Source organism: Prionailurus bengalensis, chromosome D3, assembly GCF_016509475.1.
Source record: "Prionailurus bengalensis isolate Pbe53 chromosome D3, Fcat_Pben_1.1_paternal_pri, whole genome shotgun sequence".
NCBI lineage: Eukaryota > Metazoa > Chordata > Mammalia > Carnivora > Felidae > Prionailurus > Prionailurus bengalensis.
The window spans coordinates 84419522-84444237 of record NC_057356.1 but is presented as its reverse complement, the minus strand read 5'-3'; the positions used below and the strand labels follow the sequence as shown (position 1 = coordinate 84444237).

Below are 24716 nucleotides of genomic sequence, written 5' to 3'. Positions count from 1 at the left end.
ATACCTCCCATAGTATAATCTGGGAAGAGAGGCTTCGTACAGCTCTAAGGAGACTTGCAGATCTTCTCGCTAAACAGTGGAGTTCTGGTGCACTGGTTTTAATTTTCAAGGAAAAGGGAGTCACTTCTGCTGAGGGTAAGGAGGAAGATGCCTGAAACTGGCAGTGGGGTCCCCGTCTAGGAGGAATGAGCAAGTCGTGTATTGGTCACAGAAAGAGAAAAGACCAGTTGACCAGAGCTTCAAGAAGGACTGCAAGGCAGAGGTGACAGCCCATGTCTTCTGTCCATCTTCACTGCCACTAGTCTAGCTCGAGCTTCCATAGGTAGCCCGAACTACAGCAAGAGACTCACTGTCTCCCTGTTCACTCTATGACCCCTTGCTAACTTATTCTACTCTGTATGGTCAGAGACATATGTGCAAAACACAAATCTGATATTCATGTTACTCTATGTTCAAAAATCTCAGTGGCTTCCTATCATTATTCAGATACAGACCAAAATCTTTAACACACATAGTGTGATCATTAAATGTATCACCCAGTGAGGAGCCTTTCAAGATTGATAGCGAGCACTATTCATAATTATGCTGAGGAAGTTCGTGTAAACCAGGATAGCCCTGGGCAAAATGGGATTGACTATCACCCTATACATTAATTTTTTTTTAACGTTTATTTATTTTTGAGACAGAGAGAGACAGAGCATGAACAGGGGGGAGGGTCAGAGAGAGAGGGAGACACCGAATCTGAAACAGGCTCCAGGCTCTGAGCTGTCAGCACAGAGCCCAACGCGGGGTTCAAACTCATGGAGCTCGAGATCATGACCTGAGCCAAAGTCAGACACTTAACCAACTGAGCCACCCAGGCGCCCCAGTATCACCCTATGCATTAGATCTTACTTGGTTTTTCTGCTTTATACATCTCCGCGCTTCCTTCCTATCACATTGTCCCAAGCTTTCTCCTATCCAGATAAATGATTCTTTTTGTTTTTCTTATATGCCCGCTTCCTTCCTATTACAGGCATTCACGCTTGCTATTTCATCCACAAGAAACACAACCTTTTCCCCATTCATTGCTGTGGAAACACACCACAGAGTCAGTGTTTTTTTAAAAAAGACTTTGTCCCGTAGTTGCAGTGATGGAAGGTACAAATGAGTCCCTGTCCAGGGATCGGCCTGCCAGTGCTTAGTACACTGAGCCCATAGAAATGACAGGCTTTCTGGAACGTGTAAGCTTAACAGGATTTCCCACATTTTCTCTGTGGCCAGCAGGGGAGCACACGCCCCATAAGGCTCAGTAAGCAAAAGTGAGAAATTCTGATAGTATACTGAAAAAGCCATCGTGTTTGTCTCCTAAAATCTTTAGATTTATCAAAGTTATAAATGGGACAAGGGAATAAAATACTGGAGATCTTCAAAAGGGTGATATTATTTTTCTGAGACAGTAAACCACTGAGGATGTGTTTGTTCGTTGACATTACTTAACTATCAAAATACATGATGTAAAGTTCAACCAATTATGGGGGGTCTGATTTCCTCATCGCTTTCACAGCTCATTGTTCAGATTCTGGCTCAAAGGCTGGTTGCCATTTTCTCCAGAAAGACTTCTGTAAGGATTGTTCTATATTTTTTGTCCACTTTTCACCTTAGCAGGAAATTTTTCGTTGCAATTCAACTTTAAATTTGATACACATTAATCCTAATCTTTCAATGGAACTTTTTCTCCTGAACCAGAACATAAACTCCGTGAGTACTGATACTCTTGTTAACTCGTATGTACCGAATGCTTACCACAGGGCCTGGCATGTAATAGGAGGTCTATTAAGACCTGTTGAATGAATGAACAAACATGAAGATATGCTTAGGAAAGTCATTTTACATAATGATTTTATATAATCAGCATCCATAGTGTCATTCTAGAGTTTACTTTATGATTGCATAAGACAATTATAAAAGGAGATGACCTTTTTTTCTTTTCTGCAACCGTGACTTTTATATCCCCCCAAAAAAAGGAATTGCAATACTCATCAAACGCATAACTCCTTGCCCGTCTCATTCTTGAATCGCTTCTCCCGGGGAACTTCAGCTGCCATGTTGGTAAGAAAATCAAGCCCCCTTGTGGAGAAGTCCATGCAATGGGGAGCTGAGACCTCCTGCCATTAGCCATTTTAGGGACTGAAACTTGACATGGCCAACGGCCATGTGGGTGAGCCTACCCGAAAGCGGCCCCTCTGGCCCCCTTCAAGTCCTCAGAAGACTATCAGCCCTGGCCCACCGTAATAGCATTGTAAAAACGCTGTCTTGAGCAAGTTTGGGGGTCCTGGCTAGAAGCCAATCTGTCCCTTTCTCGAGCAGCCCATTACGTCTACATCTCAACTACCCCCCTATCTAAATCTCACTCACTGGAACACTATACACCCACCTTAAATACATCAGAGCCAGGTACCAGAAAACCAGGGACAGCCTCGATGCCCGCAACCCAGTGAAATAACTTAAACTGGCCAATCTTAAACTTGCTAAACCTGCCTCACTCATCCCTTCCCTCGAAAAGCACAGTGAAGGCCCTCACCCTCAGTTCTTTCTCCTTCAGCCCTGGGACTCACCTTCCCTGAGTGGCCCTGCACGGCACACTGTGTTCTCCCCAGGGAGCTGGGAGTAACAAAAATCCAAAACCCTTTCCAGTTCCTCTCTCTTGATCTGAGCTGGGCCCCACCATGCCTCATGCAACCTAATGCAGTTAAAACACAGCCATGGTGACTGCACCTCTTGAGAAAGCCTGGCTGGAACCATTTCGTCAAACTGTTCCCAGTTATTAATCCTCAGAAATTGTCTGAGAAAAGAATCGTTTGTTTTCAGCTGCCAAGTTTTGGGATAATTTGTTAGGCAGCAGTGGATAACAATATCCAAGCTAACGTTTTTCAAAATTGGCCTGATATTTGGGCTTTACCCCCGTCTCTGTTAAACCGGATTCCATTTCCCTAAAGGCAAATTTTCCCCAATCTCTCTCTATCTCATATGTGTTCTCCAGAAAGAGAAATATATCTGGCAAGAGAATTATGCTTCTAATTCAGATAAAATTTTATAAATGATATCTTTGGAAATGATTCATCCATACATGTGCTTCACAGATTTTTATATAATCAAAACATTTTGCCATAATTTGATTTCACCATAGTGCAATTCAATAAGAGTTAACTGAGCGAAAAGTGCCTGCCTAAAATTCTGGCTGGAACAGATGGGAATACAAAAAAAAAAAAAAAGCAGAAGAAGGAGAAAGAAAAAATACACAATTTCTGGTCTCAAGGACATGATAGTTTAATCAGCTAGTTCTCAAACTTTATTGGGAAACTTGATAAAAATGCAAATTCTCACACCCCACCAAGATTCTGATTCAAAAAGAATCTCTAATGGACACAGAAATCTAGGTGTTTAAAAGGTTTCTGAAAGAATTTTGGTACAAATGTAGACCACATAATTCCTTGAAATACCGCTTTATTTTAAAAAGCATATTAGGATAGGGGCGCCTGGGTGGCGCAGTCGGTTAAGCGTCCGACTTCAGCCAGGTCACGATCTCGCCGTCCGTGAGTTCGAGCCCCGCGTCAGGCTCTGGGCTGATGGCTCAGAGCCTGGAGCCTGTTTCCGATTCTGTGTCTGCCTCTCTCTCTGCCCCTCCCCCGTTCATGCTCTGTCTCTCTCTGTCCCAAAAATAAATAAATGTTGAAAAAAAAAATTAAAAAAAAAAAAAAAGTAAATGTTGGGGGGCGCCTGGGTGGCGCAGTCGGTTAAGCGTCCGACTTCAGCCAGGTCACGATCTCGCGGTCTGGGAGTTCGAGCCCGGCGTCAGGCTCTGGGCTGATGGCTCAGAGCCTGGAGCCTGTTTCCGATTCTGTGTCTCCCTCTCTCTCTGCCCCTCCCCCGTTCATGCTCTGTCTCTCTCTGTCCCAAAAATACATAAACGTTGAAAAAAAAAATTTTTTTTAAAGAAGCATATTAGGATAGTTTTTTTTTCTTTTTTGGGGGGTTAATTTAATATCAGCAGGAACAAATCTAAAATATGTATCATAGGATTCACTTGAAAAGAAATCACATCTTCAACGAAGCAATGACAAGGCTGCAGACGTGCACGAAGAAGCCCGAATTCCCATCCGGTTGTGGTTGCTCTGTCTCCGTCTCACACTGAACGGATTATTTTCCTTCACAGGCCCTCGGCTGCTTTACCTGTAAAATGAAGGGAGTGATTAGCTGTGTCCTTAAAATCTCCTCAGTCTTTAAAATTAGATAAATCCAGACCGCAAGTTGCCAGAAACCGGGTACTATTTTTGTCCCATTATCCTAAGATACGATGATTTTCTATCCTGAATTTTTCTTCCTCAGTTTTTATGTTATTTTATTTTATTTTTTTAACGTTTATGTATTTTTGAGACAGAGAGAGGCAGAGCATGAACGGGGGAGGGGCAGAGAGAGAGGGAGACACAGAATCTGAAACAGGCTCCAGGCTCCGAGCGGTCAGCCCAGAGCCCGACGCGGGGCTCGAACTCACTGACAGTGAGATCATGACCTGAGCCGAAGTCTGACGCTCAGTTTTTTTTAATACAGGCATTACCTCAGAGATACGGAGGGTTTGAGTCCAGACCACCTCGAGAAAGCAAGTATCTTGGTAAAGTGAATCAAGTGAATTTGTTTGGTCTCTCAGTGCGTATAAGCTTCCATTATACTGTAGTCTACCCAGTGTGCAAAGCATGATGTCTAAAAAATTGCGTGCATACCTTAAGTAAAAAATACTGCATTACTACCAAAGGCTAAACATCACCTGTGCTTTCAGAGAGTCGTAATCTTTTCACTCATGGAGGGTCCGGCCCCTCACGGCTGCTGACTCAGGGTAGCGGTGGCGGAAGTCGGGGATGGCCGTGGCAATTTCTTAAAATAAGACGACAGCGGCTTTTGCCCCATCGACTGGCCCTCCCTTTTATGAAGAATGTCTCTGCCACCTGTGATGCTGAGAGCATTTTACCCCCAGTTGGACTTAGACAATTGGGGTCGACCCTCTCGAACCCTGGCTCTGCTTCATCAACTAAGTTTTTAGAATATTCTAAATCCTCTGTTGCCATTTCAACAAACTTCACACAGTCAGAGCCGATTCCATCCCAAGAAACGACTTTTGTTGTTCATCCATGAGAAGCAACGTCCTCATCTGTCCAAGCTTCGTCCTGAGCTCACAGCAATTCGGTCCCATCGGCAGGCTCCTCCCTGGATTCTCTTGCTGTTTCCAACACATCCGAAGTTACTTTCTCCGCCAAGTCGTGACCCTTAAGTTTGCACCAAATGCAGTATTCGTGAAGCACAATAAAGCCAAGAGTAACGAAATTAGGTATGCTTGTCTACAAAAGCGAGTTAACCGTACATCATTCACAGGAGCATTAGAAGAATTAAATGAGATGCATTACGTATGATTGCTTTTTAGCCGCAAAGAGTTTTCCCTGCCTCATCCCCAGAACTCTGTACTAAGGGCTGCCTGTTTCTTCTCAGTTAAGCTTCCCAACTGTCCTTTGCAGTTAGAAAATTTCCCACCCCATTTTTAAAGGTGAGGGCATCCATATTCAGAGAAGTTACATAACCAGCCCAACGTCTCACAACAATTTACAACAGAGACTTGGAGCGTGGATTCAAACCCAGGACCACATCACTCAAAAGTCGAGGCATGTAAACAAGCTAGCTAACACGCAACTAGTTGGTTTGGGAGGAAGGCTGTGACCGGGAGAGAATCACTCTTTACCCCAGTTTTCCGGTGATAATAATCACTCGCTGTACGGACGAGGAACACCGGATTTCTGATTTCCCCTCAGCCTCTGAATCTGCATTTCCAGCACAGGGAATTTTCGAGTGCCTTTGGTGCTTCTTGTCATCAAGGACTTAGAGGAAAACACTGTTCTGTCCATTTCTCTCTCTCTCTCTCTTTTTTTTTTATGTTTAAAATGATTACTAATAAGAGACATGATTTTTATCTTGCTTTTTTGGGTTTGACCGAATCCTCTGATAAAAAGCTCTGGCCCAGGGTGAGGCCTGGGTCCACGGCCTGGCCCCGTTCTTTCCTCCTGAGCCTTCTCAGTGGCCTGTGTTGCGGCCAGCTGCCGGAAAACGGCTCGGTCTCATCCCCAAAGGTCCCCAGATAAACAGCTGAGGTGCCAGATTCGTGGTTTTTGAATTCCCTCATTGTCTATAGGAAATCTCTGGCTAGCTGTGCTGGAAAGTCTGGAAACAGGTCAGCAAGAGAGGATCCAGAATTCCTTTCTGCGGTAGTCAGCCAGCTTGCCTGGTGCCTGGCTGGACTCCAGGTATTCTAACAGAAGGGGTGCAGCTCTGAAAAAAATGCAAACATCCTAGAGATTTCTCACGACGTTTAGAGTTTTATCCATTTTCTCAGTTCCCGAGTCACTCCCAACTCCCAATCCTTCCATCCTCATCAGTGCAAATGTGCTTTCGAAAATAACAGGCAGTGAGAGATGGAGTATCCTTCAAAGATGTTTAAACCTTATGAAGTAATGCTCCAAATACAGAAAACAACGGAAGCAGTAATTCGTAAGTACGATGCCTTTTCATTATGCCTTTTCTGTCCATAAGATTAGATAAGCTCCATTTGGCTGGTAATTTTTTTTTTTTTTTTCCCCATAGAGGTTTCCCAACGAGTTCCTGGCATGGTACATTTTGGAGCACTTAGTGAATGTGTATTGAATAGGTGAAGAAAGAAGTATCACGCATTTCTGCAGATATAAGTATTCTTATTTGAATACATCACCAATCTTTGTTCCAGACCGAGAGAGGTTGTAATAGTAGATAATTTAATAGAAAGAACGGCACTTTTCTCTCCAGTATTAAAATGAAAGTGGAATTCCTGGGATAGATTTGGTCTAACAAAGATAAAAATCAGGAAATTAATTTTCAGTGCGTCCAGCTTCTAAATCAAAAGTCAAAACCTTCCATTTTATGATCTGAATTCATCTTGCAGTCCTATTTTATTTGGCCTTCGCGGTGTTTTCCAAAAAAAAAAAAAAAAAATGAAGCCATTAAAAAATCAGTTTATTTCATGTCATAACCCAGATTTCTGGCTTTCTTTGCAAAAATCAGAGTATCTGGCTATATGGGGCCCCAAATTCCACACGACAGCAGTCAACTTGCTCTCTGCACCCACGTACATTACCCAGTGAGACCCTGTGGTACCACCGTCAGTGTTTAGGTTGTTTAGAGGGTGATACAATACACGCTCAAGAAGTGCCATTGTTCTCGTTAACATCAGCACGTCAACATCATCTTCCCTGTTATGATAAGCACGTATCCACTCTGCATAGGCGTATGGCTGGGGACTTCTGCCGTAAATACTATAATATCATTCTCCCTCCTCGCTCCTTTCTCTGTAGTGTTGTCCAATAGAACTTTCTGCAGCAAAGGGAGTGCTCTAATCTGTGCTATTCAGCATTACAGCCACTAATCACAAGTGTTGCTGAATTAAGAAACCAAATTTTTCATTTTATTTAGCCTTAATAAATTTTAATGTAAGTAACACAGGGGGTGACTGGCTACCGAGGACAACGCGGCTCTCTGACTTCACTCCCATTTGCCTTTTATCCTCAGTCAAACTGCTCTCTGGCTCTGAAACCAATTTATGCTCTATTATGAGTGGCTGGCAATATTTTAAAAAGGTTATCTCTCTAAGGGTAATTTGCCCGTTTTGCATGATCAAAATGACATTTAAAAATATGAATCCCTCGCATCCCCCTTCCCCACCGTAATTCGAAGGTGGGATTTCACATTGTGTATTTTTAGGGAGCATTCCTAGGTGATTTTTATGACCAGACAGATTTAATAAATCCTACCAAAGAAATAATTTTCAAAGAGGGCTAAGAAAGAGGAGTCAGCCTGCATTATGCAGCGTGTGGACATTTTTGAAGCGCGTATATGCCAACCTCCTACCCTACCTTCTGCTATTCCCACCCCCACCTCAACTTCTAGCACCTCTCTTACCCACCATTAAACCCACTGCATTCCTTATGCCTCTCTGGGAAAGCATGGCCCTCTGACATACCGTCCTACTGTAGCTACTTCTCAGATATGAGCCAACTCTGTTCTCTGATGATGATTGATACCCCAAACCCACAATAACCATAACCGTGCCGTGCAATCAGCTTTTCTTCCCGAAGACGTTGAACTCGGATTTCAAAACGGATGATTTCTTTCTGCCTGATGGCGGAATCAAGGCAATATAAACTGGTGCTAAGGGGTGGCCGCATTTAGTCCAATCCCCATGACAGACCTGGTGAGGCTGATCTTCAAAAGTTGAAGAATGAAGCAAAGGCTCAAAAGCGAAGAGAGGACTCTGCTGGCCTTGGATGGGTGGAGCGTGGAGATGTCCTTTCTAGTGGCTTTCCAGTGAGAACGCCTACTGGGGAATATGGGGGCTGGATCTGACAAGGTGACAGCTAGGAGGGAAGGTTACTGGATGACATTACAGAACAGACTGTCTTCTGCCCACAGCTAAACTCTCACTCTTTTCTGGGGAATTTGTAAAGAATTGCAAGTTGGCCACCCAAGGACCCAGGACAAACTTCTCTGCTACCTTTCATTTAATCAGTGTGCCCCCCAAAGGGGCAACACGAGTTTCACTCTTCCCCGGTTGTCTTAATTTTTTTCTCTCTTCTCCATCTTCTGCATTTTATTTACCTCACACTCTCGGGCGTGAACAAACAATTAGCGAGTTAAAAAATCAAGCTAGGTGCAGAACAGCTCCCCACATGTCTCCTGGCTGTTACACAACACCAACTCCTACCCCTAGTTAGGCCCTGTGCTTCTGTCAGCCTGGGGATGTGGCCGTCACAACCCAACTAAAGCCTCAGAGACATGGCCCCCAGGTGTGCGGAGAGGAAAAGAAGGAGAAGCCTCGTCTCAGAACAGTGACTCAGATTTGGAGTGCGCCTCGGGAGCATTTGAAAAGTACAGATCACAGGGTCACACACCCAGAGATTTTTAACCCATAGGCTGGGACAGATTTGAAAGATTGGCATTTTATTTAAAAAAAAAATTTTAATGTTTATTTATTTTTGAGACAGAGACAGAGCATGAACGGGGGAGGGTCAGAGAGAGAGGGAGGCACAGAATCTGAAGAAGGCTCCAGGCTCTGAGCTGTTAGCACAGAGCCTGATGTGGGGCTCGAACTCACGGACCATGAGATCATGACCTGAGCCGAAGTCAGACGCTTAACCGACTGAGCCACCCAGGCGCCCCGAAAGATTGGCATTTTAAACAACACCCTGGTCTTTCTGATCTTGGGAGGTTCAAGAATTTTAATCTGCAATCACTATCTTAGAGGACAAAGTTCAGATAATAATAAAGGTGCCTGGGGTATTCATGTACGTGTGTAGGTATGCCTGTGTGTGAAGGGATGGGAGTTTTCATCAGAAGAGCAGTTCTCCTAACCATAAAGTCACATCTTCCCCTTATTGTTTAGTAGCAACTGACTAATTGCCAGTTGTGCCTGGAAGTCCGCCCAGGCTTTTATTCGAGGTGACGTAGCTGGGCTTAGGGTGTTTTTGGTCAAACAAAGAGAAACAGACGCGTATCTGGTAAACAGAAAGGCATGTGTGAACCAACTGGGTAACAGCTGGCTTTGGAACCACTGCCAAAAGGTGATAGAAAGTCCAGGGGATACGTCAAGACTCGATTTGAACAACCACCAAAAACACGCACATACTTTTTAGAGTCAGTAGTCCAGGACGAGCTTTCTCAAATTCAGCAGTATCGACATTCCGGGCTGGCTAACGCTTCGGGGTTAGGCGCAGGGGTGTTCTGTGCATTGTAGGATGTCTAACAGCATCCCTGGCCTCTACGCTCTGGATGCCAGCAGTCCCGCATCCCCCAGCTGGGACATCAAAAATTTCTCCAGACGTTGCCAAATTAGCTCCAGTGAGAACCACCAGTATGAGACCGGGGTGCAGAGGGGTAGGGGGGGTGGGGGAGGTGAAGAGGGTGGGGGTCCGGGGGTAGGGGACGCAGGGAGAGAGGAATAGCCCCATTTTGGGCTCCCCTTGTAAGTTTCACCTTGCTTAAAATTTTTCTTTTCACAGTGAAAGAGAAAGTGCATGTTCGCAGATACAGTAGCAAGGAAGCTTCCCATTTCTGAATACGGGGTTTTAGTGGACTTATGGGGAAACTTCTTTCCTCAGAATTTGGCTGTGGTATTTTTAAATTTTTATAAATCCAGTTACTGTCATGCAGACCCTTGTACAGCTGGATAAACAAACTCAGGGCACACTCAGCCACATCTTCATTAGCAACTCTGCAGGCAAATTCCCTGTCATTTTGAGACGTTTTGTATTCAAAGCGATTGCAGAAAGATTATTTCTAGATTCTACTGCCTGCTTTAAATCTGTGGTTTTGTCTCTATTATTGGTGCGGCCTATTACCGCTGGCCAATTGTGCAATAAAATTTGCAGCTTAAGTTTGGTGTCTGTTTCTGCACAATCGCAGCTGCTATCTCCCCAAACTCTGGGGAAAACGCTCGTTCTCACAGTGTTCATGGATCAATATAATATACATCTGGCCTTGGTAAGTGGTTCAGGAAATCTGCATCTGAGCTCTCACAGCCAAAACCATCTCAAGGAAGGGTTATGCTAAAGAAAATTAACAAAGTCACCCCCAGATTCAAGTCTGCTCTCTGCACAAGACCATACACTGGGGATCTGGGTGTGGCCAGTTGCTGAACGCACAGCAATTAGTTCTTACGTATCTTTGCCCCAATTATTAAGAGTCCACCAGAATAATAGATGATGAACAAATAAGATTTCAGCCGAGGGACTTTATGTAGTGTCTTGGCTTGTTTTATGGCTTGCGTTTTATCTATCTGTAAGGCGATGCAGTATTTACCTTATGTTCTAAGGCTCAGAACTTGGAATTTACCTATCTTAAGACATGAAATTCTTGCAGAAATTCTCCTTAAAATGTTGGCCAACTTCCCAGTTGTAGTTTTCATTTGAATTAAGTCACCCCAAGACAAAGCTCCAACTATGATTGTGCGGTAACAAGCTTCTCAGCACAGCTGGAGAAAAAGAGTTTCTGATTCTGCTCAGCATTCAGCAGCCCACCTTAGACATTTATGACATTTTCCTCTTCTGCCATAAAATGAGGGTGATAATTCATGTTCGACGTTCAACACACACTCAAGATAAAGTGCTGGGCTCTGGGTTAGGTGATGAGAATTAAAAAAAAAAAAAAAAGAAAAGAAAGAAAAGAAAAGAAGGAAAAGAAGGAAGGAGGGTAGGTGGGCAGGCAGGCTCCCGCCTTGGGGAATCTAGTCCAGAAAGCATCATCTCTGCTGTAAGTAGGGTGGCTGGGGATAGGGCTGGAAGATATTCAAATAAAGCAAACACATTTTCATAAATTCTTTGAAATCCCAAACGAAAGCTCGTGTAGATTTAAGAACCTTGTATATAGGGGGAAATTCAAGCGATAGATTGTACTGTTCTCCACTTATATTAAAATAAGATACGGCTCTAGGATTCTGAATTTAACAGCTGTTGGCATATGTGTCTCTTGCCACACTCATAAAAGTTTTTAATGTGCAATAACATAACATATAGCTCATCCCTTGTATGGTTGAATGCATTATTTATAATTAACTAACTTTGTACCTTCTCCACATGTGGAAGAAGCAGCAATAGTTATCCATTTTTAGTTCCCAGGAAATAAGACTCTATTTATTTTTCATAGTGCCACTTACCTTACCCCCCCTTTCTGCCAATGATTTGAATTGTTTCGCAGTAGCTCTTATTTATTGCAACGCACGCACAACATGGGGGATGATGCCTGTTCAAAGCGAACTAGCCTGAAAGTTCGTCAGAAAATACTGAGACGTTAGGTGCATCCTGCTTCACTGCAGATGCGGGGGGGGGGGGGGGGACCGAAAGACCACACTGTACCTGAATGCTTTCTTCTGTAAAATGAAAATGATCATATTAAGGTGGATAAACCTGAAAAAGCACCGGATGGAAGTTAGAACGTTAGAACGTTTGCCTGGCAGATTTTAGAGCTCATAATGATGATTCTCCATGAGTCACTGTGCCCTAGCATCACGGGGGGACTTTGGATCCGCAGAATGAAAGAACCCCATCCACACATTTTGCCCTAGGAAATGGTCTGCAGTTTTATGCACTACATCGCATTTGGCAACGCTAACTCCCAGGCAGTTTCCAAAGCTCCCTTTCACGGCCAATTACAGGGATCTCTGCATTTGGGATCCTCTTTCCCCCATCTCTTACTCTCTCCCATAAATGAGGCTGGAAGCCACTGTGGGTCACATAGGGGACCATCCCGACCTTTGCAGGAAGTTCTGTTCTTAGAGTTCAGAGGAGAATCCTTGTTTCCGGATGAACCTCAGTGGCAGAGACAATGCTCTATGGGAGCCCAGCTTTTAAAGGTTCGACTCATTTCAGGCACAGATGCAGTGCTCACAGAAGGAATTGAGAGATTGCTGATGACCTGAAGAACTTTGAATACAGCACAGGAGTCCAGTGAAATATTAGGCACAAAACAAATGATCTAAGGGCTGGAAATAGATACAAATCATAGAGTGCAGGAGTAATTTATTCTAACTAGGGAAACCTAAGAGGTGTTCACAGAGGAATTTAAGCATCTGAGCTAAGACAAGGATGATAAAAGAACTCCAGTAGTCAGAAAAATGTCAACTGGTCTCTGGGGTTAGCTGGGCAAGAGGACGCCACGGAGAAAGGAATGAGGTAAGCATAGTTAGGGGGTTGCTAAAGCCAAAGCAAATTTGGCCTTTTGGAGTGGGGTAGAGTTCCCAAGAGGACAAAATTGGAGAGTGATGAGGTAAAGGCACATTTCATCTTCAAGATAAATTATTTTTGAAATTTATTCTGCTAGTAATGGTCTACCATTTAGTTGTACCAAGAAGTGATCTAAGCAAGGGACACATTTGTAAATGGACACGTCTATCCGTTTTACCAAAATGGAATGGAGTTGGAGGAAAGGGAAGGGAAGGTATCATCAACCCCCAGCTGGGGGTTGGGCTTGTTCATTTGTGAGGCTTGGTCCTTCACTGGATTCCGATGATTACTATGTTATTTGTACAGTTTAGGTCAGACGCTGGGTTGGCTCAGGCCCAGGTGTAACCTCAGATAGCTGTGAGAAATTCTGTATGTCAAGTGCAACAGAATTCGCAGCTCTAGGACGTCCTGGAATCGCACACAGGTGTCATACGAAATGAAGCACACTCTCTTCTGCTTGATTTTCGGTTTTCATTTCTTTAATGAGAAAGAGATTCGTTCCACTTGTTTGTCCCACACCGTCTCATATTTATACTGCCGGATAAATGATTTCAATCGATAAAACCGATTAGCCTTTTTGTTTTCCTCCGATCTTTAGCATCTGTGCTCCCGAAGTCATTCTCGTATTAATCTGGCGTATTGATTTTGCTTTTCTAAATGACAGCAACCTCAGGCTGGCTGCCTCTCATTCCTTCCCTCCTCAGTCACTGCTCTTCCTAAGGCTAATTCCTGACATCCTACAGCGTTGTCCCTCAGGTCCCGCTTCTCCTAGGTCATTTGTAATCCTGCCCAGAAAGTCCTGTCTCCCTCCCACCCGCAGCCCGGTTACAGCAGTCCTCCCCCCGAAAACCAGAGGGTAAATATCAGCAGGACCCAGTCAGCACGGCGAGGTCTTCAGACACTTGCGCTTCTAAATGTCCCCCTCCTCGGCTCAGATTGCCCGCCGCAGCCGGGAATTCTCGCGCCCGGAGAACCCACCAACTCGGCGAAGGGTACCGGGGATGGGGCGTTCAGCTCCGCCCAGGCCCCGCCCCCGTCCCCGCCCCAGCCTTGTTCCCGCCACGCCCCCCGCCCCGCAGACTCGGTCGCCATCTCCTCCCTACGGCTCCACTGGCTCTAAGGCCCCGCCCCGTCCCGTTCCCGCCCCGCCCCCGGCTCCCGTCGCAGTCCCTCGCCCGCCCTGGTCCCGAGGCCCCGCCTCCGGCCCCGCCTCCGTCTCGCTCCCGCCCCGCCCAGCGCTCGCCTCCCCATCGCACGCCCTCCCCGGGCCTGAGGCCCCGCCCCGACCCCGCCCCCGTCTCGCTCCCGCCCCGCCCCCGGCCCGCGTCGCCGTCTCTCGCCTTCCCCGGGCCGCGCGGCCGGAGCTGGCACGGAGGAACGGCGGCCGCGGCTGCATCGCGGCCTGGGGACGCCGGCGCTCCGCTGAACTCGGGGTCCGCGAGAGTGCCCGTCGCGCGTGGATCTGCCTTCCGCGGTGCGGGGCTGCCCGGAGCGTCCGGCGTTCCCCGAGGGCGGGCGTGTCCTCGCGGCGCTGGGCGGGGGACCAGCGCGGGGCCGCAGCCTGTTGGAGCGCGGGGGGCCCCGTGCCCGGGGCGCGGGGAGCCCTGCGGGGGACGGCGCGGCCGGGCCCCCTGTGCGGAGCAGTTTTCTCGAACTCTCCACCTCCTCGTTGGGGCCCAGCGCTGCCGGGAGACCCCGTCCCCATCTGCCGAAGGTAAGCGGACTTGGCCATTTAAGGGTCGCTTATCCCCAAACCACAGCCAGAGGTCGAGGGTGGGGAGCGGAGGGTGGGGGCGGGCGGCACGTTGGTAGGAGGCGAATGAAAAATATGCAACAGGCGGGGCGGTTCAGGAAACTCTAGCGTTAATGTTTCCTACGGAGAGGAGACTTGTCCAAGACTGAAACTTGCTTCGGTTCTTCCAAAGCCGAGCCGGGCAGAGGCGAAGCTGCACCTTAAGTCTGGGTGCGAGCTCCCTCTCGTGGCCTCTTGAAAGGATGGAAGGCGAGGCTACAGGTGCGATTGGAGCAGGACTGCCGTTCTTGCTCCCACTCAGGGGCATATGATTTCTCCTTGGAGAAACGTGATCATCTTGGTAGTTTCCCATACAAAGGCACCTTTTGATCCCGTCAAAGCTACCCCCTCAACCGGGACCAAAAAGGTCCTTTCAACTTTCGCTTTTTGTCCAGGGACAAAGTCCCTTGTGACCCAAAGGACAAGAATGATTGCAGGACTCATCTTTGTGTTAACTGCACTTGAATTAAAACGTGTTCAATGTGTACAGCAAGCCACGGCTAAAATACTGCAGGAAAGTTACATCCCGTAGGTGCTTGTCACCTGCCACCATTCATTGTTAGCCTAATACATGCATTTAAAAGTATAAGGGGGGGGGGAGAAAAGAATCACTTGAGCTGAGATTGTATTCAAGGACAGATTTTATGGCTTTGCTACAATTTCTGTCAAGGGGTTGTAGAACATTTAAATCATCAGTTCATGTCCACTCCTAGCCTATCTGTAGCCTCAGAGCATTTTTTTGTGTTCTTCCCCCAGAAAGGAGTGTCATGAAAAAGGAGCAGAAAAGAACCGTCACTCTCGGTGAAAGGGGAGTTTTCTTTCCCAGTTGGTGGTTACTTCATGATTGGAAAAGAAGCACCTAGGTGGCCGAAGCGGTTAGATTTTTATAATTGTACGGATGAAGCTGATAAAAGAAGATATAAGAATACTTTCTCTGGGTCATAATAGGCGATGAGCAAGCCTGAACAGGACAGATTTGAAATGAGGGCAGAAAGGTTGAGTTTTTCAAAGCCAAGTGGGACTTTGCACACTTGTTGAGGATGTTCTTTTCCCAAAAATGGAAGAAGAAAAAAATCTCAAAGCAAAAGTGTAAAAAGCGGAAGGGAATAACAACCAAGTCGACTCCAAGAATTTCAGTAGTTCATCGACTCCTTTGGGCAAACACCCCTCACCCGCATCGTACACGTGGGTGATGGGATCACTAGTGTTGGTTTCCCCTCCTAGGAACGACTTCTTGATTTGGATTTCGGAGTGATTATTCTTCCCCCCCCCCCCCCCAATGTGTGTTTTGACTCCTCATGTTAGATTTACGGAAAGGAAGTAAATCCTGAATTCATGGTATGTTTGACTATACCACTGCTTGGTGTGCGATATGGAAACATTAGAGGTTGTAACATTCCTTGAAGTTGTATTGGAAGCAGAGCTCTGCCAGGCAGACAGATAGTGTACGTTTTCTCTTCTTGGCAACCCTGCTTGCTTTGAATGAACCGAATGTCAGCTGGATCTCACAGCATATATGATTTACAGTCTTTGTTTTTTCGGGGCCTTAAATGTATGTTTTATACTGAGCAGATGGGAAACACATTGAGCACTGTGTGTGACCTGTATGCCTAAGGAAGGGAGCTCCCCGATGGATCATGGCGTTGATGTTTACAGGACATGTCTTGTTTTTAGCATTAGTGATGTTTGCTTTCTCTACTTTTGAGGAATCTGTGAGCAATTACTCTGACTGGGCAGTTTTTGCAGATGATGTAGATCAGTTTAAGACACAGAAAGTACAAGATTTCAAGCCCAATCAAAAGCTGAAGAAAAGTATGCTTCATCCAAGTTTGTATTTCGATGCTGGCGAAATCCAGGCCATGAGACAGAAGTCTCGTACAAGCCATTTGCATCTGTTTAGAGCTATCAGAAGTGCAGTAACAGTTATGCTGTCCAACCCCACATACTACCTACCTCCACCCAAGCATGCCGATTTTGCTGCCAAGTGGAATGAAATTTATGGTAACAATCTGCCTCCTTTAGCATTGTACTGTTTGTTGTGCCCAGAAGACAAAGTTGCCTTTGAGTTTGCCTTGGAATACATGGACAGGATGGTTGGCTACAAAGACTGGCTAGTGGAGAATGCACCAGGGGATGAGGTGCCTGTCGGCCATTCCTTAACGGGTTTTGCCACTGCCTTTGACTTTTTATATAACTTATTGGATGACCATCGAAGACAAAAATACCTGGAAAAAATAGGGGCTGTTACCGAGGAGATGTATGAGTATTCCAAGGTCCGTTCGTGGGGCAAACAACTTCTCCATAATCACCAAGCTACTAATATGATAGCATTACTCACCGGGGCTTTGGTGACCGGGGTAGAGAAAGGATCTAAAGCAAACATATGGAAACAGGTCGTCGTAGATGTGATGGAAAAGACGATGTTCCTTTTGAATCATATTGTCGATGGTTCTCTGGATGAAGGTGTGGCCTATGGAAGCTACACGGCTAAATCAGTCACGCAGTACGTTTTTCTAGCCCAGCGCCATTTCAGTATCAACAACTTGGATAATAACTGGTTGAAGATGCACTTTTGGTTCTATTATGCCACCCTCTTACCAGGCTTCCAAAGAACTGTGGGTATTGCAGATTCCAATTATAATTGGTTTTATGGTCCAGAGAGCCAGTTAGTTTTTTTGGATAAGTTTATCTTAAAGAATGGAGCTGGAAATTGGTTAGCTCAGCAAATTAGAAGGCACCGACCTAAAGATGGACCAATGGTCCCCTCCACTGCCCAGAGGTGGAGTACTCTTCACACCGAATACATCTGGTATGATCCCCAGCTCACCCCACAGCCTCCTGCTGAGTATGGTACTGCGAAAATGCACACGTTCCCTAACTGGGGTGTTGTCACTTATGGGGCTGGCTTGCCAAACACACAGGCCAATACCTTTGTGTCCTTTAAGTCCGGGAAGCTGGGGGGCCGAGCCGTGTACGACATAGTTCACTTTCAGCCATACTCCTGGATTGACGGGTGGAGAAGCTTTAACCCAGGGCATGAACATCCAGATCAGAACTCATTCACTTTTGCCCCAAATGGACAAGTGTTTGTTTCGGAAGCTCTCTACGGACCCAAGCTGAGCCACCTCAACAATGTGCTGGTATTTGCTCCATCACCTACGAGCCAGTGTAACCAGCCCTGGGAGGGTCAGCTGGGAGAGTGTGGCCAGTGGCTCAGGTGGACCGGTGAGGAGGTTGGTGACGCAGCGGGGGAAATCATTACTGCCTCCCAACATGGAGAAATGCTATTTGTGAGTGGGGAAGCAGTGTCTGCTTACTCTTCAGCAATGAAGCTGAAGAGCGTGTATCGTGCTCTGCTTCTCTTAAATTCTCAAACGTTGCTCGTCGTTGATCACGTTGAGAGGCAGGACGGTTCCCCAATAAAATCTGTCAGTGCCTTCTTTCATAATCTGGACATTGATTTTAAGTACATCCCCTATAGGTTTATGAACAGGTATAATGGCGCCATGATGGATGTATGGGATGCACACTACAGAATGTTCTGGTTTGATCATCATGGCAATAGTCCCATTGCTAGTATACAAGAAGCAGAGCAAGCTGCTGAATTTAAGAAACGGTGGACTCAATTTGTTAATGTTACGTTTCAGATGGAATCCACAATCACAAGAATCGCATATGTCTTTTATGGGCCATATGTCAATGTTTCCAGCTGCAGATTTGTTGATAATTCCAATTCTGGACTTCAGATCTCTCTCAATGTCAATAATACCGAACATGTTGTGTCCATTGTAACCGACTACCACAACCTGAAGACAAGATTTGATTACCTGGGTTTTGGTGGCTTTGCCAATGTGGCTGATCAGGGCCAAATAACCCGATTTGGTTTGGGCACCCAAGCGATAGCAAAGCCCATAAAACAAGATAGGGTTATTTTCCCCTTTGGATTTAAATTTAATATAGCAGTTGGGTTGATTTTGTGCATTAGCTTGGTGATTTTAACCTTTCAGTGGCGGTTTTACCTTTCTTTTAGAAAGCTAATGCGGTGGATCCTAGTCCTTGTTGTTGCCTTGTGGTTTATTGAGCTGCTGGATGTGTGGAGCACCTGCACGCAGCCCATCTGTGCAAAATGGGCAAGGACGGAGGCCGAGGCCAGCCCGAAGCCTTTGTCTTCAGAAGGGCCCCACACTGACCTTCCCAGTGTTGTCGTTACCTCACTTCCTGGTTCAGGAGCTGAAATCCTCAAACAACTTTTTTTCAACAGTAGTGATTTTCTCTACATCAGAGTTCCTACAACCTACATTGATATTCCTGAAACTGAATTTGAAATCGACTCGTTTGTAGATGCCTGTGAATGGAAGGCATCGGACATCCACAGTGTGCATTTCCGTTTACTCCGCGGCTGGTTGCAGTCCTTAGTTCAAGACACAAAACTGCATTTGCAAAACATCCATCTGCATGAACCCAGTCGGGGTAAACTGGCCCCATACTTCACAGCAAATAAGGACAAAAAAAGAAAACTGAAAAGGAGGGAGTCTCTGCCCGAACAAAGAAGTAGAATGAAAGGCACCTTTGATAGAGATGCTGAATATATCAGGGCTTTAAGGAGACACCTGGTCTATTACCCAAGTGCACGTCCTGTGCTCAGCTTAAGCAGCGGGAGCTGGACCTTAAAGCTCCATTTTTTTCAAGAAGTCTTAGGAGCTTCTATGAGGGCATTGTACATAGTGAGGGACCCTCGGGCATGGATCTATTCAATGTTGTACAGTAGCAAACCCAGTCTCTACTCTTTGAAGAATGTACCAGAGCACTTAGCTAAACTGTTTAAGATAGAGAGAGGTAAAGGCAAATGTAACTTGAATTCAGGCTACGCTCTCGAATACGAATCATTGAGGAAAGAATTATCAAAATCCCAGTCAAATGCAGTCTCCCTGTTGTCTCATTTGTGGCTCGCAAACACAGCAGCAGCGCTGAGAATAAATACGGATTTGCTGCCCGCCAGCTACCAGCTGATCAAGTTTGAAGATATTGTACATTTTCCTCAGAAAACCACAGAAAGGATTTTTGCCTTTCTTGGAATACCTTTGTCTCCTGCTAGTTTAAACCAAATATTGTTCGCCACCTCCACAAACCTTTTCTATCTTCCCTATGAAGGGGAAATATCACCAACTAACACCAATGTTTGGAAACAAAACTTGCCTAGAGATGAAATTAGACTGATTGAGAACATCTGCTGGACACTGATGGAGCGTCTAGGATATCCAAAGTTTACAGACTGAACGCTGCAGGTCAGCAGACATTTGCACTAACACTTGCCAACGCGGTTTGTGGACGTGAACTAGAAGAGTTTGTTTATTCTTGTATTACGTGTGTGCGTGCGCGCGCGTGTTCCGTTCGTTACTTGCACAAAGATTATTTTAAAAATAGGCACCATGTTTGGCCTCGCAGGATTTATTTTTACGTCACTGCTTTCCTTGCCTGTGTTTCTGAAGTTTTCTTTTTTTTTTTTTTTTTTTTTTTCTGTTGCAATGTTCCCGCTACAGAGGCACAGAGGAAGTTACGGGATGGTGGGCAGGGGAGGTGGGAAGATTTTCCGGGCTTTCGTCGAACTCTCTCCCTCACCTGTAACTGTGCTGATCTATATGGGAACCTCAAACACTGCAGAAGGCCTTTCAATTGCTGCTTTGCCCAAGCATCTCTTGCTTTCAAGATGGACTACAGAAGTTCCTTATCTTTTTTAAAAGATCTTCTAACACATTTATCTTGCACCAAAAAAAAAAAAAAATTAACTGTGTATAATGTTCAGTGCTATCACTGGGGAAATGGTGAAACCTCCTATCATAACTGTAGGATTCCTTCTGGAAAATACAGAGTGAGCATTTTTTTTTTCTTCTTAGAGGTCAGAAACAGTGACCTGGAAAGCCTCCTTTAAGTTTTTTATTCAGAAGTAATAAGGAGTCAGTCTTTGAACAACCTGGGTACCAAGGGCTGGGAGAGTATTTTAGACTTGCTTGTCTGTTTAAAACTCTCTTTTCTCTTCTTTGCCTCCTTGGAGCTACAGCTGTTCCCATCCCACCACTCCCACTGTCCTTTCTGTCACTGTCATGCAAACCAGTCGATGGTTATTAATTGTGGAAGGTCCGGACGTTTGTGGGGATCCCCCCACCCCCACCCCCTGACGATTCATTTTGCATTAAAGCCTGACGCAGACTTAGAATCAGATTTCTTTTTGTGGAACGATCACTGTACGACTCAAAGCCATGCCCATGCTGCCAGTGTTTTTTTTTTTTTTTTTTAGGCTGGAAATGAGTTGGAAACCTGCCTGACTCTCTTGCATCCCTTTGAATGAGTTTACAGACTGCCAGTGTCTGCAAAAGTTGAAGGCAAATGGGAGATGATGTCAGAGGCATCTGTTTCCTTTACCATCTGCATCTTATTATAAATGTAGTCGTCATGAGATGTGGTTCATTTTATTTTGGTAGGCCCCGAAATCAAAACGCCATGCCATTATAAGCCCGTGGAGTGATTACAACGCGTTGGATGAAAACCATTAGGCAGCGCCCAGCCCTGATGAAAGAAAATCTCTGTGCAGATTGCTGTCTTCCTGACGTTTCAGACTGTGGTTCCCCCAAGCTCTCGAGCACTCGGGGGTCTGTCATTCTGACCTAGATAAAAGCGGTTCCTTCTCAGTCGTTTGTTATTATGTCAGAATGTGCCTCCAGAGTGATGAGGCTGTGGATATGTTACAGCCCGGCCAACCCTAAGTGGCCTGTCAGTTTTCTTCCATTAGAGTGTGAACACAGACCGCTCCTCCCCCCTCCCCATGTACTTCCTTCCCATCGCTGGCTGCTTTCTCGCTCCAATGTCAAAGTGAACGAATATCATATCAATATAAGTGGAGAGGGCAGCCAAAGACCTGAGTCTGCACAGGTATCCTCCAGGGAGGTTACTCTTCCTATCTCAGGACCAGCAACAAGCATGTAACACTGCCGCGCGGGTGACAGCACTCGTTCTGTCGTTGGTCATAGTCTGTGTGTCTCCTGTCCGTTCCCGGGATGTGTGATGTCAGATCAGATCCAGGGAAAAGGCTTTGGGTGGCCAGTAATAGCAGGTCTGATCAGGGTAAGAATTACAAATGGGTGCAGGTCACAGAAGAAAGCAGAAGCTGTACCACTGCCTCTGAACTTGGTGCAAACACCCCCATGGGCAGCAGGGGGAACCAGGTTGAAGAACCAGGTTGAAGATGTGGGGGGCATCGGGAGAGATGGGGAAAATGAAAAAGACTGGTTCTGTGAAGGAATATGGGAACGTGTTCTTGATAGCTAAAGAAAGGGACATATTTTATTTTATTTTTTTTTTTTCCCAGTGTTTGTTTATATTTCAGGGAGACAGAGTGCGCGTGGGGGAGGGGCAGAGAGAAGAAGGAGACAGAATCCAAAGCAGGCTCCAGGCTCCGGGCTGTCAGCACAGAGCCCGATGTGGGGCTCGAACTCATGGACTGTGAGATCAGAGATCATGACCTGAGCCAAAGTCCAACACTTGGCTGACTGAGCCACCCAGGCGCCCCAGAAAGGGACATACTTACTACAATGATCTTTACAGTGTCCTAACTTTCACTGCCACATAGCAATGCCAAGGTGAACTTTTCCTGTCACTGTCCTCACCCACTCCCACCCCAGGGGAGAATTTGCCGGAGGAGATTTCTATTTGCAGATTCCCCTGTGAGGAGTGTGAGGGGTGAGGGACCACCCGGCCGTTGGACGTGCACACATGTGTTCGTGCTTGGGGCTCCCCGCCGTATAATCGCAATTCCTAAGGTGGTTAACTTCCAGGACGTGCTGGTCTTGCGTCCTTAGGGTGTTAGCCTCAGATAAATCCGGATAGCCTCCACATCTAATTTTATTGTTACCATCTGGAAAATAATTACGGGGATGATTGTCACTACGTGACACTTCTAAAGGAAATACCTGTCCTCTCGGTAAGATTAACCCCTTTCTTTGTTAACTTCTGCGAACATAGGCCTAATTGGGATAAAAGCTGTTATTAAAATGAAATTTAAGTCTTGAAATTAAAAAAAAAAAGAGTTTTGCTGGCAAAAGTAACAAACCCAGTGGTAATAATAGGGTTCTGGGGAGTTTGAAATGCAGATTAGTCACTTAGGATGAAAAAGGCCATGTCCGGAATTGAGCTTCTTGTAATCAGAGTCTGGAGAGGCGAGGAACTGGGAGACTCTTCAAGAAAAGGAAGATAAATTTGTGACTATGCTTAAAATTAATTGATGGAAACCTAGAGAGGTGCAAGTTGAAAGCAAATGACAAGAATGCATGCACATTAGGTCTAGACCCCAAATATTAGACACTTGATCGGCTGTCTCTTTAAACCAACAGGGAATTAGTAAATGCCTGGGGAGAACAGGGTGTTAAACTCTGAGTCACGGCCGGGGACTTGCCACAGAGCCCTCAGCAAGTGTATTTGTAGAAGAACCTCCCCTCCACACACACCAGCGCATCTTAAACGTGTTACCCCTGTACCACTGACTGGATTAGCGTTCTTTACCAGCCCTTTCGGGTGCCTCGCCAAAGATCCTAGCCATTCTCGATAATGTGAAGTCTATCCAATTATCTGGGAGTAGACGTTAGCAATGGTTTTAACATCACTACGTTCCACTGGCTCGATTAACTGATGATAACTAGTAAAATATTCACTGATTTCTTTAGCAGAAACGTAAATAGGAGGCAGTATGTAATACCATGTTCAGAGGTAAGGATGCCTAACAGGATACATCAAGGAATTTCATATGTGGGCTGTTTACTGCTTATGTAAATGTTGACTAAAGTATGTCTAAGACATCAAAAAATGGCTGCTGTGGCAGTTTTTTCCATTACGTCACTAGTATCTTGATTTCCCTTCATGTTGGCAGAAAACTCCAAATACTATTGCAAGAACTAAATGACTGATGTTTGCACAAAGGATGATAGGAACTTGACACAGCAGATCCTAACATTCGCTACTTCACGTGTAGATGCTTGAGCTGTAATTTATAGGAGTTTAGGTTCTATGTAGTCCAAGTAACGTATACATGTTTAATTCCGTTTCCAAAGACAGATTCAGCTAAGGCTTCCAGACCTTTTGTTTGGTTTTGTTTTGTTTTTCTTTCACACTTACCCAGTTCCTCGGTGAAGAAAAGATAGACTGAAGATCATAAACAGAATTATTGAAACAGTATGTATAACAGGACTCCACTGTTAATAAATAAAAAGCTAAAATCAACTTGGCTCTGGTTGGGATAATTTTGTAATAGCTCTCTTGAGATCTTTGGGGAACCGTGAGGATTTTATGTGGGGCTGAGAAGGCAGGGGCTGGGAAACGGGAGACGCGTTGAATAGGGACACGCAGCCTCATTATTTCAGCTGCGAAACTTGCACCCTTCAGTGACACGCTTGTCCCCTCTCCCCTAACTCAATCCTGGCCCTGTCTCTGGCTTGGACTTGTGTCCCTCGGCTGCATACGTCATCCCACTTGCTGAATGGCAAGCATATCTCGGTGCTATGCACCTGTGCCCTGCATCCGCCCCCACTGCCGTGGCTGAGATCTTCGTGCTATGTGATACCGCTCATAAGAAGGTTGCTCGAGACATTCTCGAGTCTGTGGTGCACAGAATTGGCACGGAAGAGAAGGCTCTATAGTGAATTAGTCTCTGATGTGCTACACATTGGACCGTAAGGTTTTCACGTGTCTTGTTAAAATCCTCACAACTGTATATGGTACTTATTTTACAGGTAAATTCGAAACCCCTATTATCTCCGTGGGAAATACATTTTTGTAAAGGAGTTTTCAGTGGGCTTACGATTCATCAGTTCATTTATTCACTCTACTTTTGGGTATCTACTATCGAGATATTGACTAGTGTGAGGTAAGAATACAAAACTCGGTTGACGATGGCCCTGCTGTGTGACGAATGAGCAGTGTTTCCAGACTGCAAAGCTAATAGGAATTCATCGGGAAGAAAAAGCAGTAGAGGGGCATGTGCCAGGTAGGGATTGTCACCGGAGGAAAGACACCGAACAGTGTTGTCTGTCCTGGCATGGACACGATTGGTTTAT

At 45.6% G+C, this 24716-nt stretch overlaps 1 protein-coding gene across 1 annotated transcript; it reads left to right on the top strand.

The window, feature by feature from the left end:
* The first annotated feature begins 14149 nt into the window (after positions 1–14149).
* On the top strand, positions 14150–23879 carry DSEL (dermatan sulfate epimerase like). Its single transcript, XM_043559064.1, has 2 exons — positions 14150–14538; positions 15373–23879. Exon 2 carries the CDS (start codon positions 16254–16256, stop codon positions 19890–19892), a length of 3639 nt encoding a protein of 1212 aa, XP_043414999.1. The 5' UTR covers positions 14150–14538; positions 15373–16253; the 3' UTR covers positions 19893–23879.
* Positions 23880–24716: the final 837 nt, after the last annotated feature.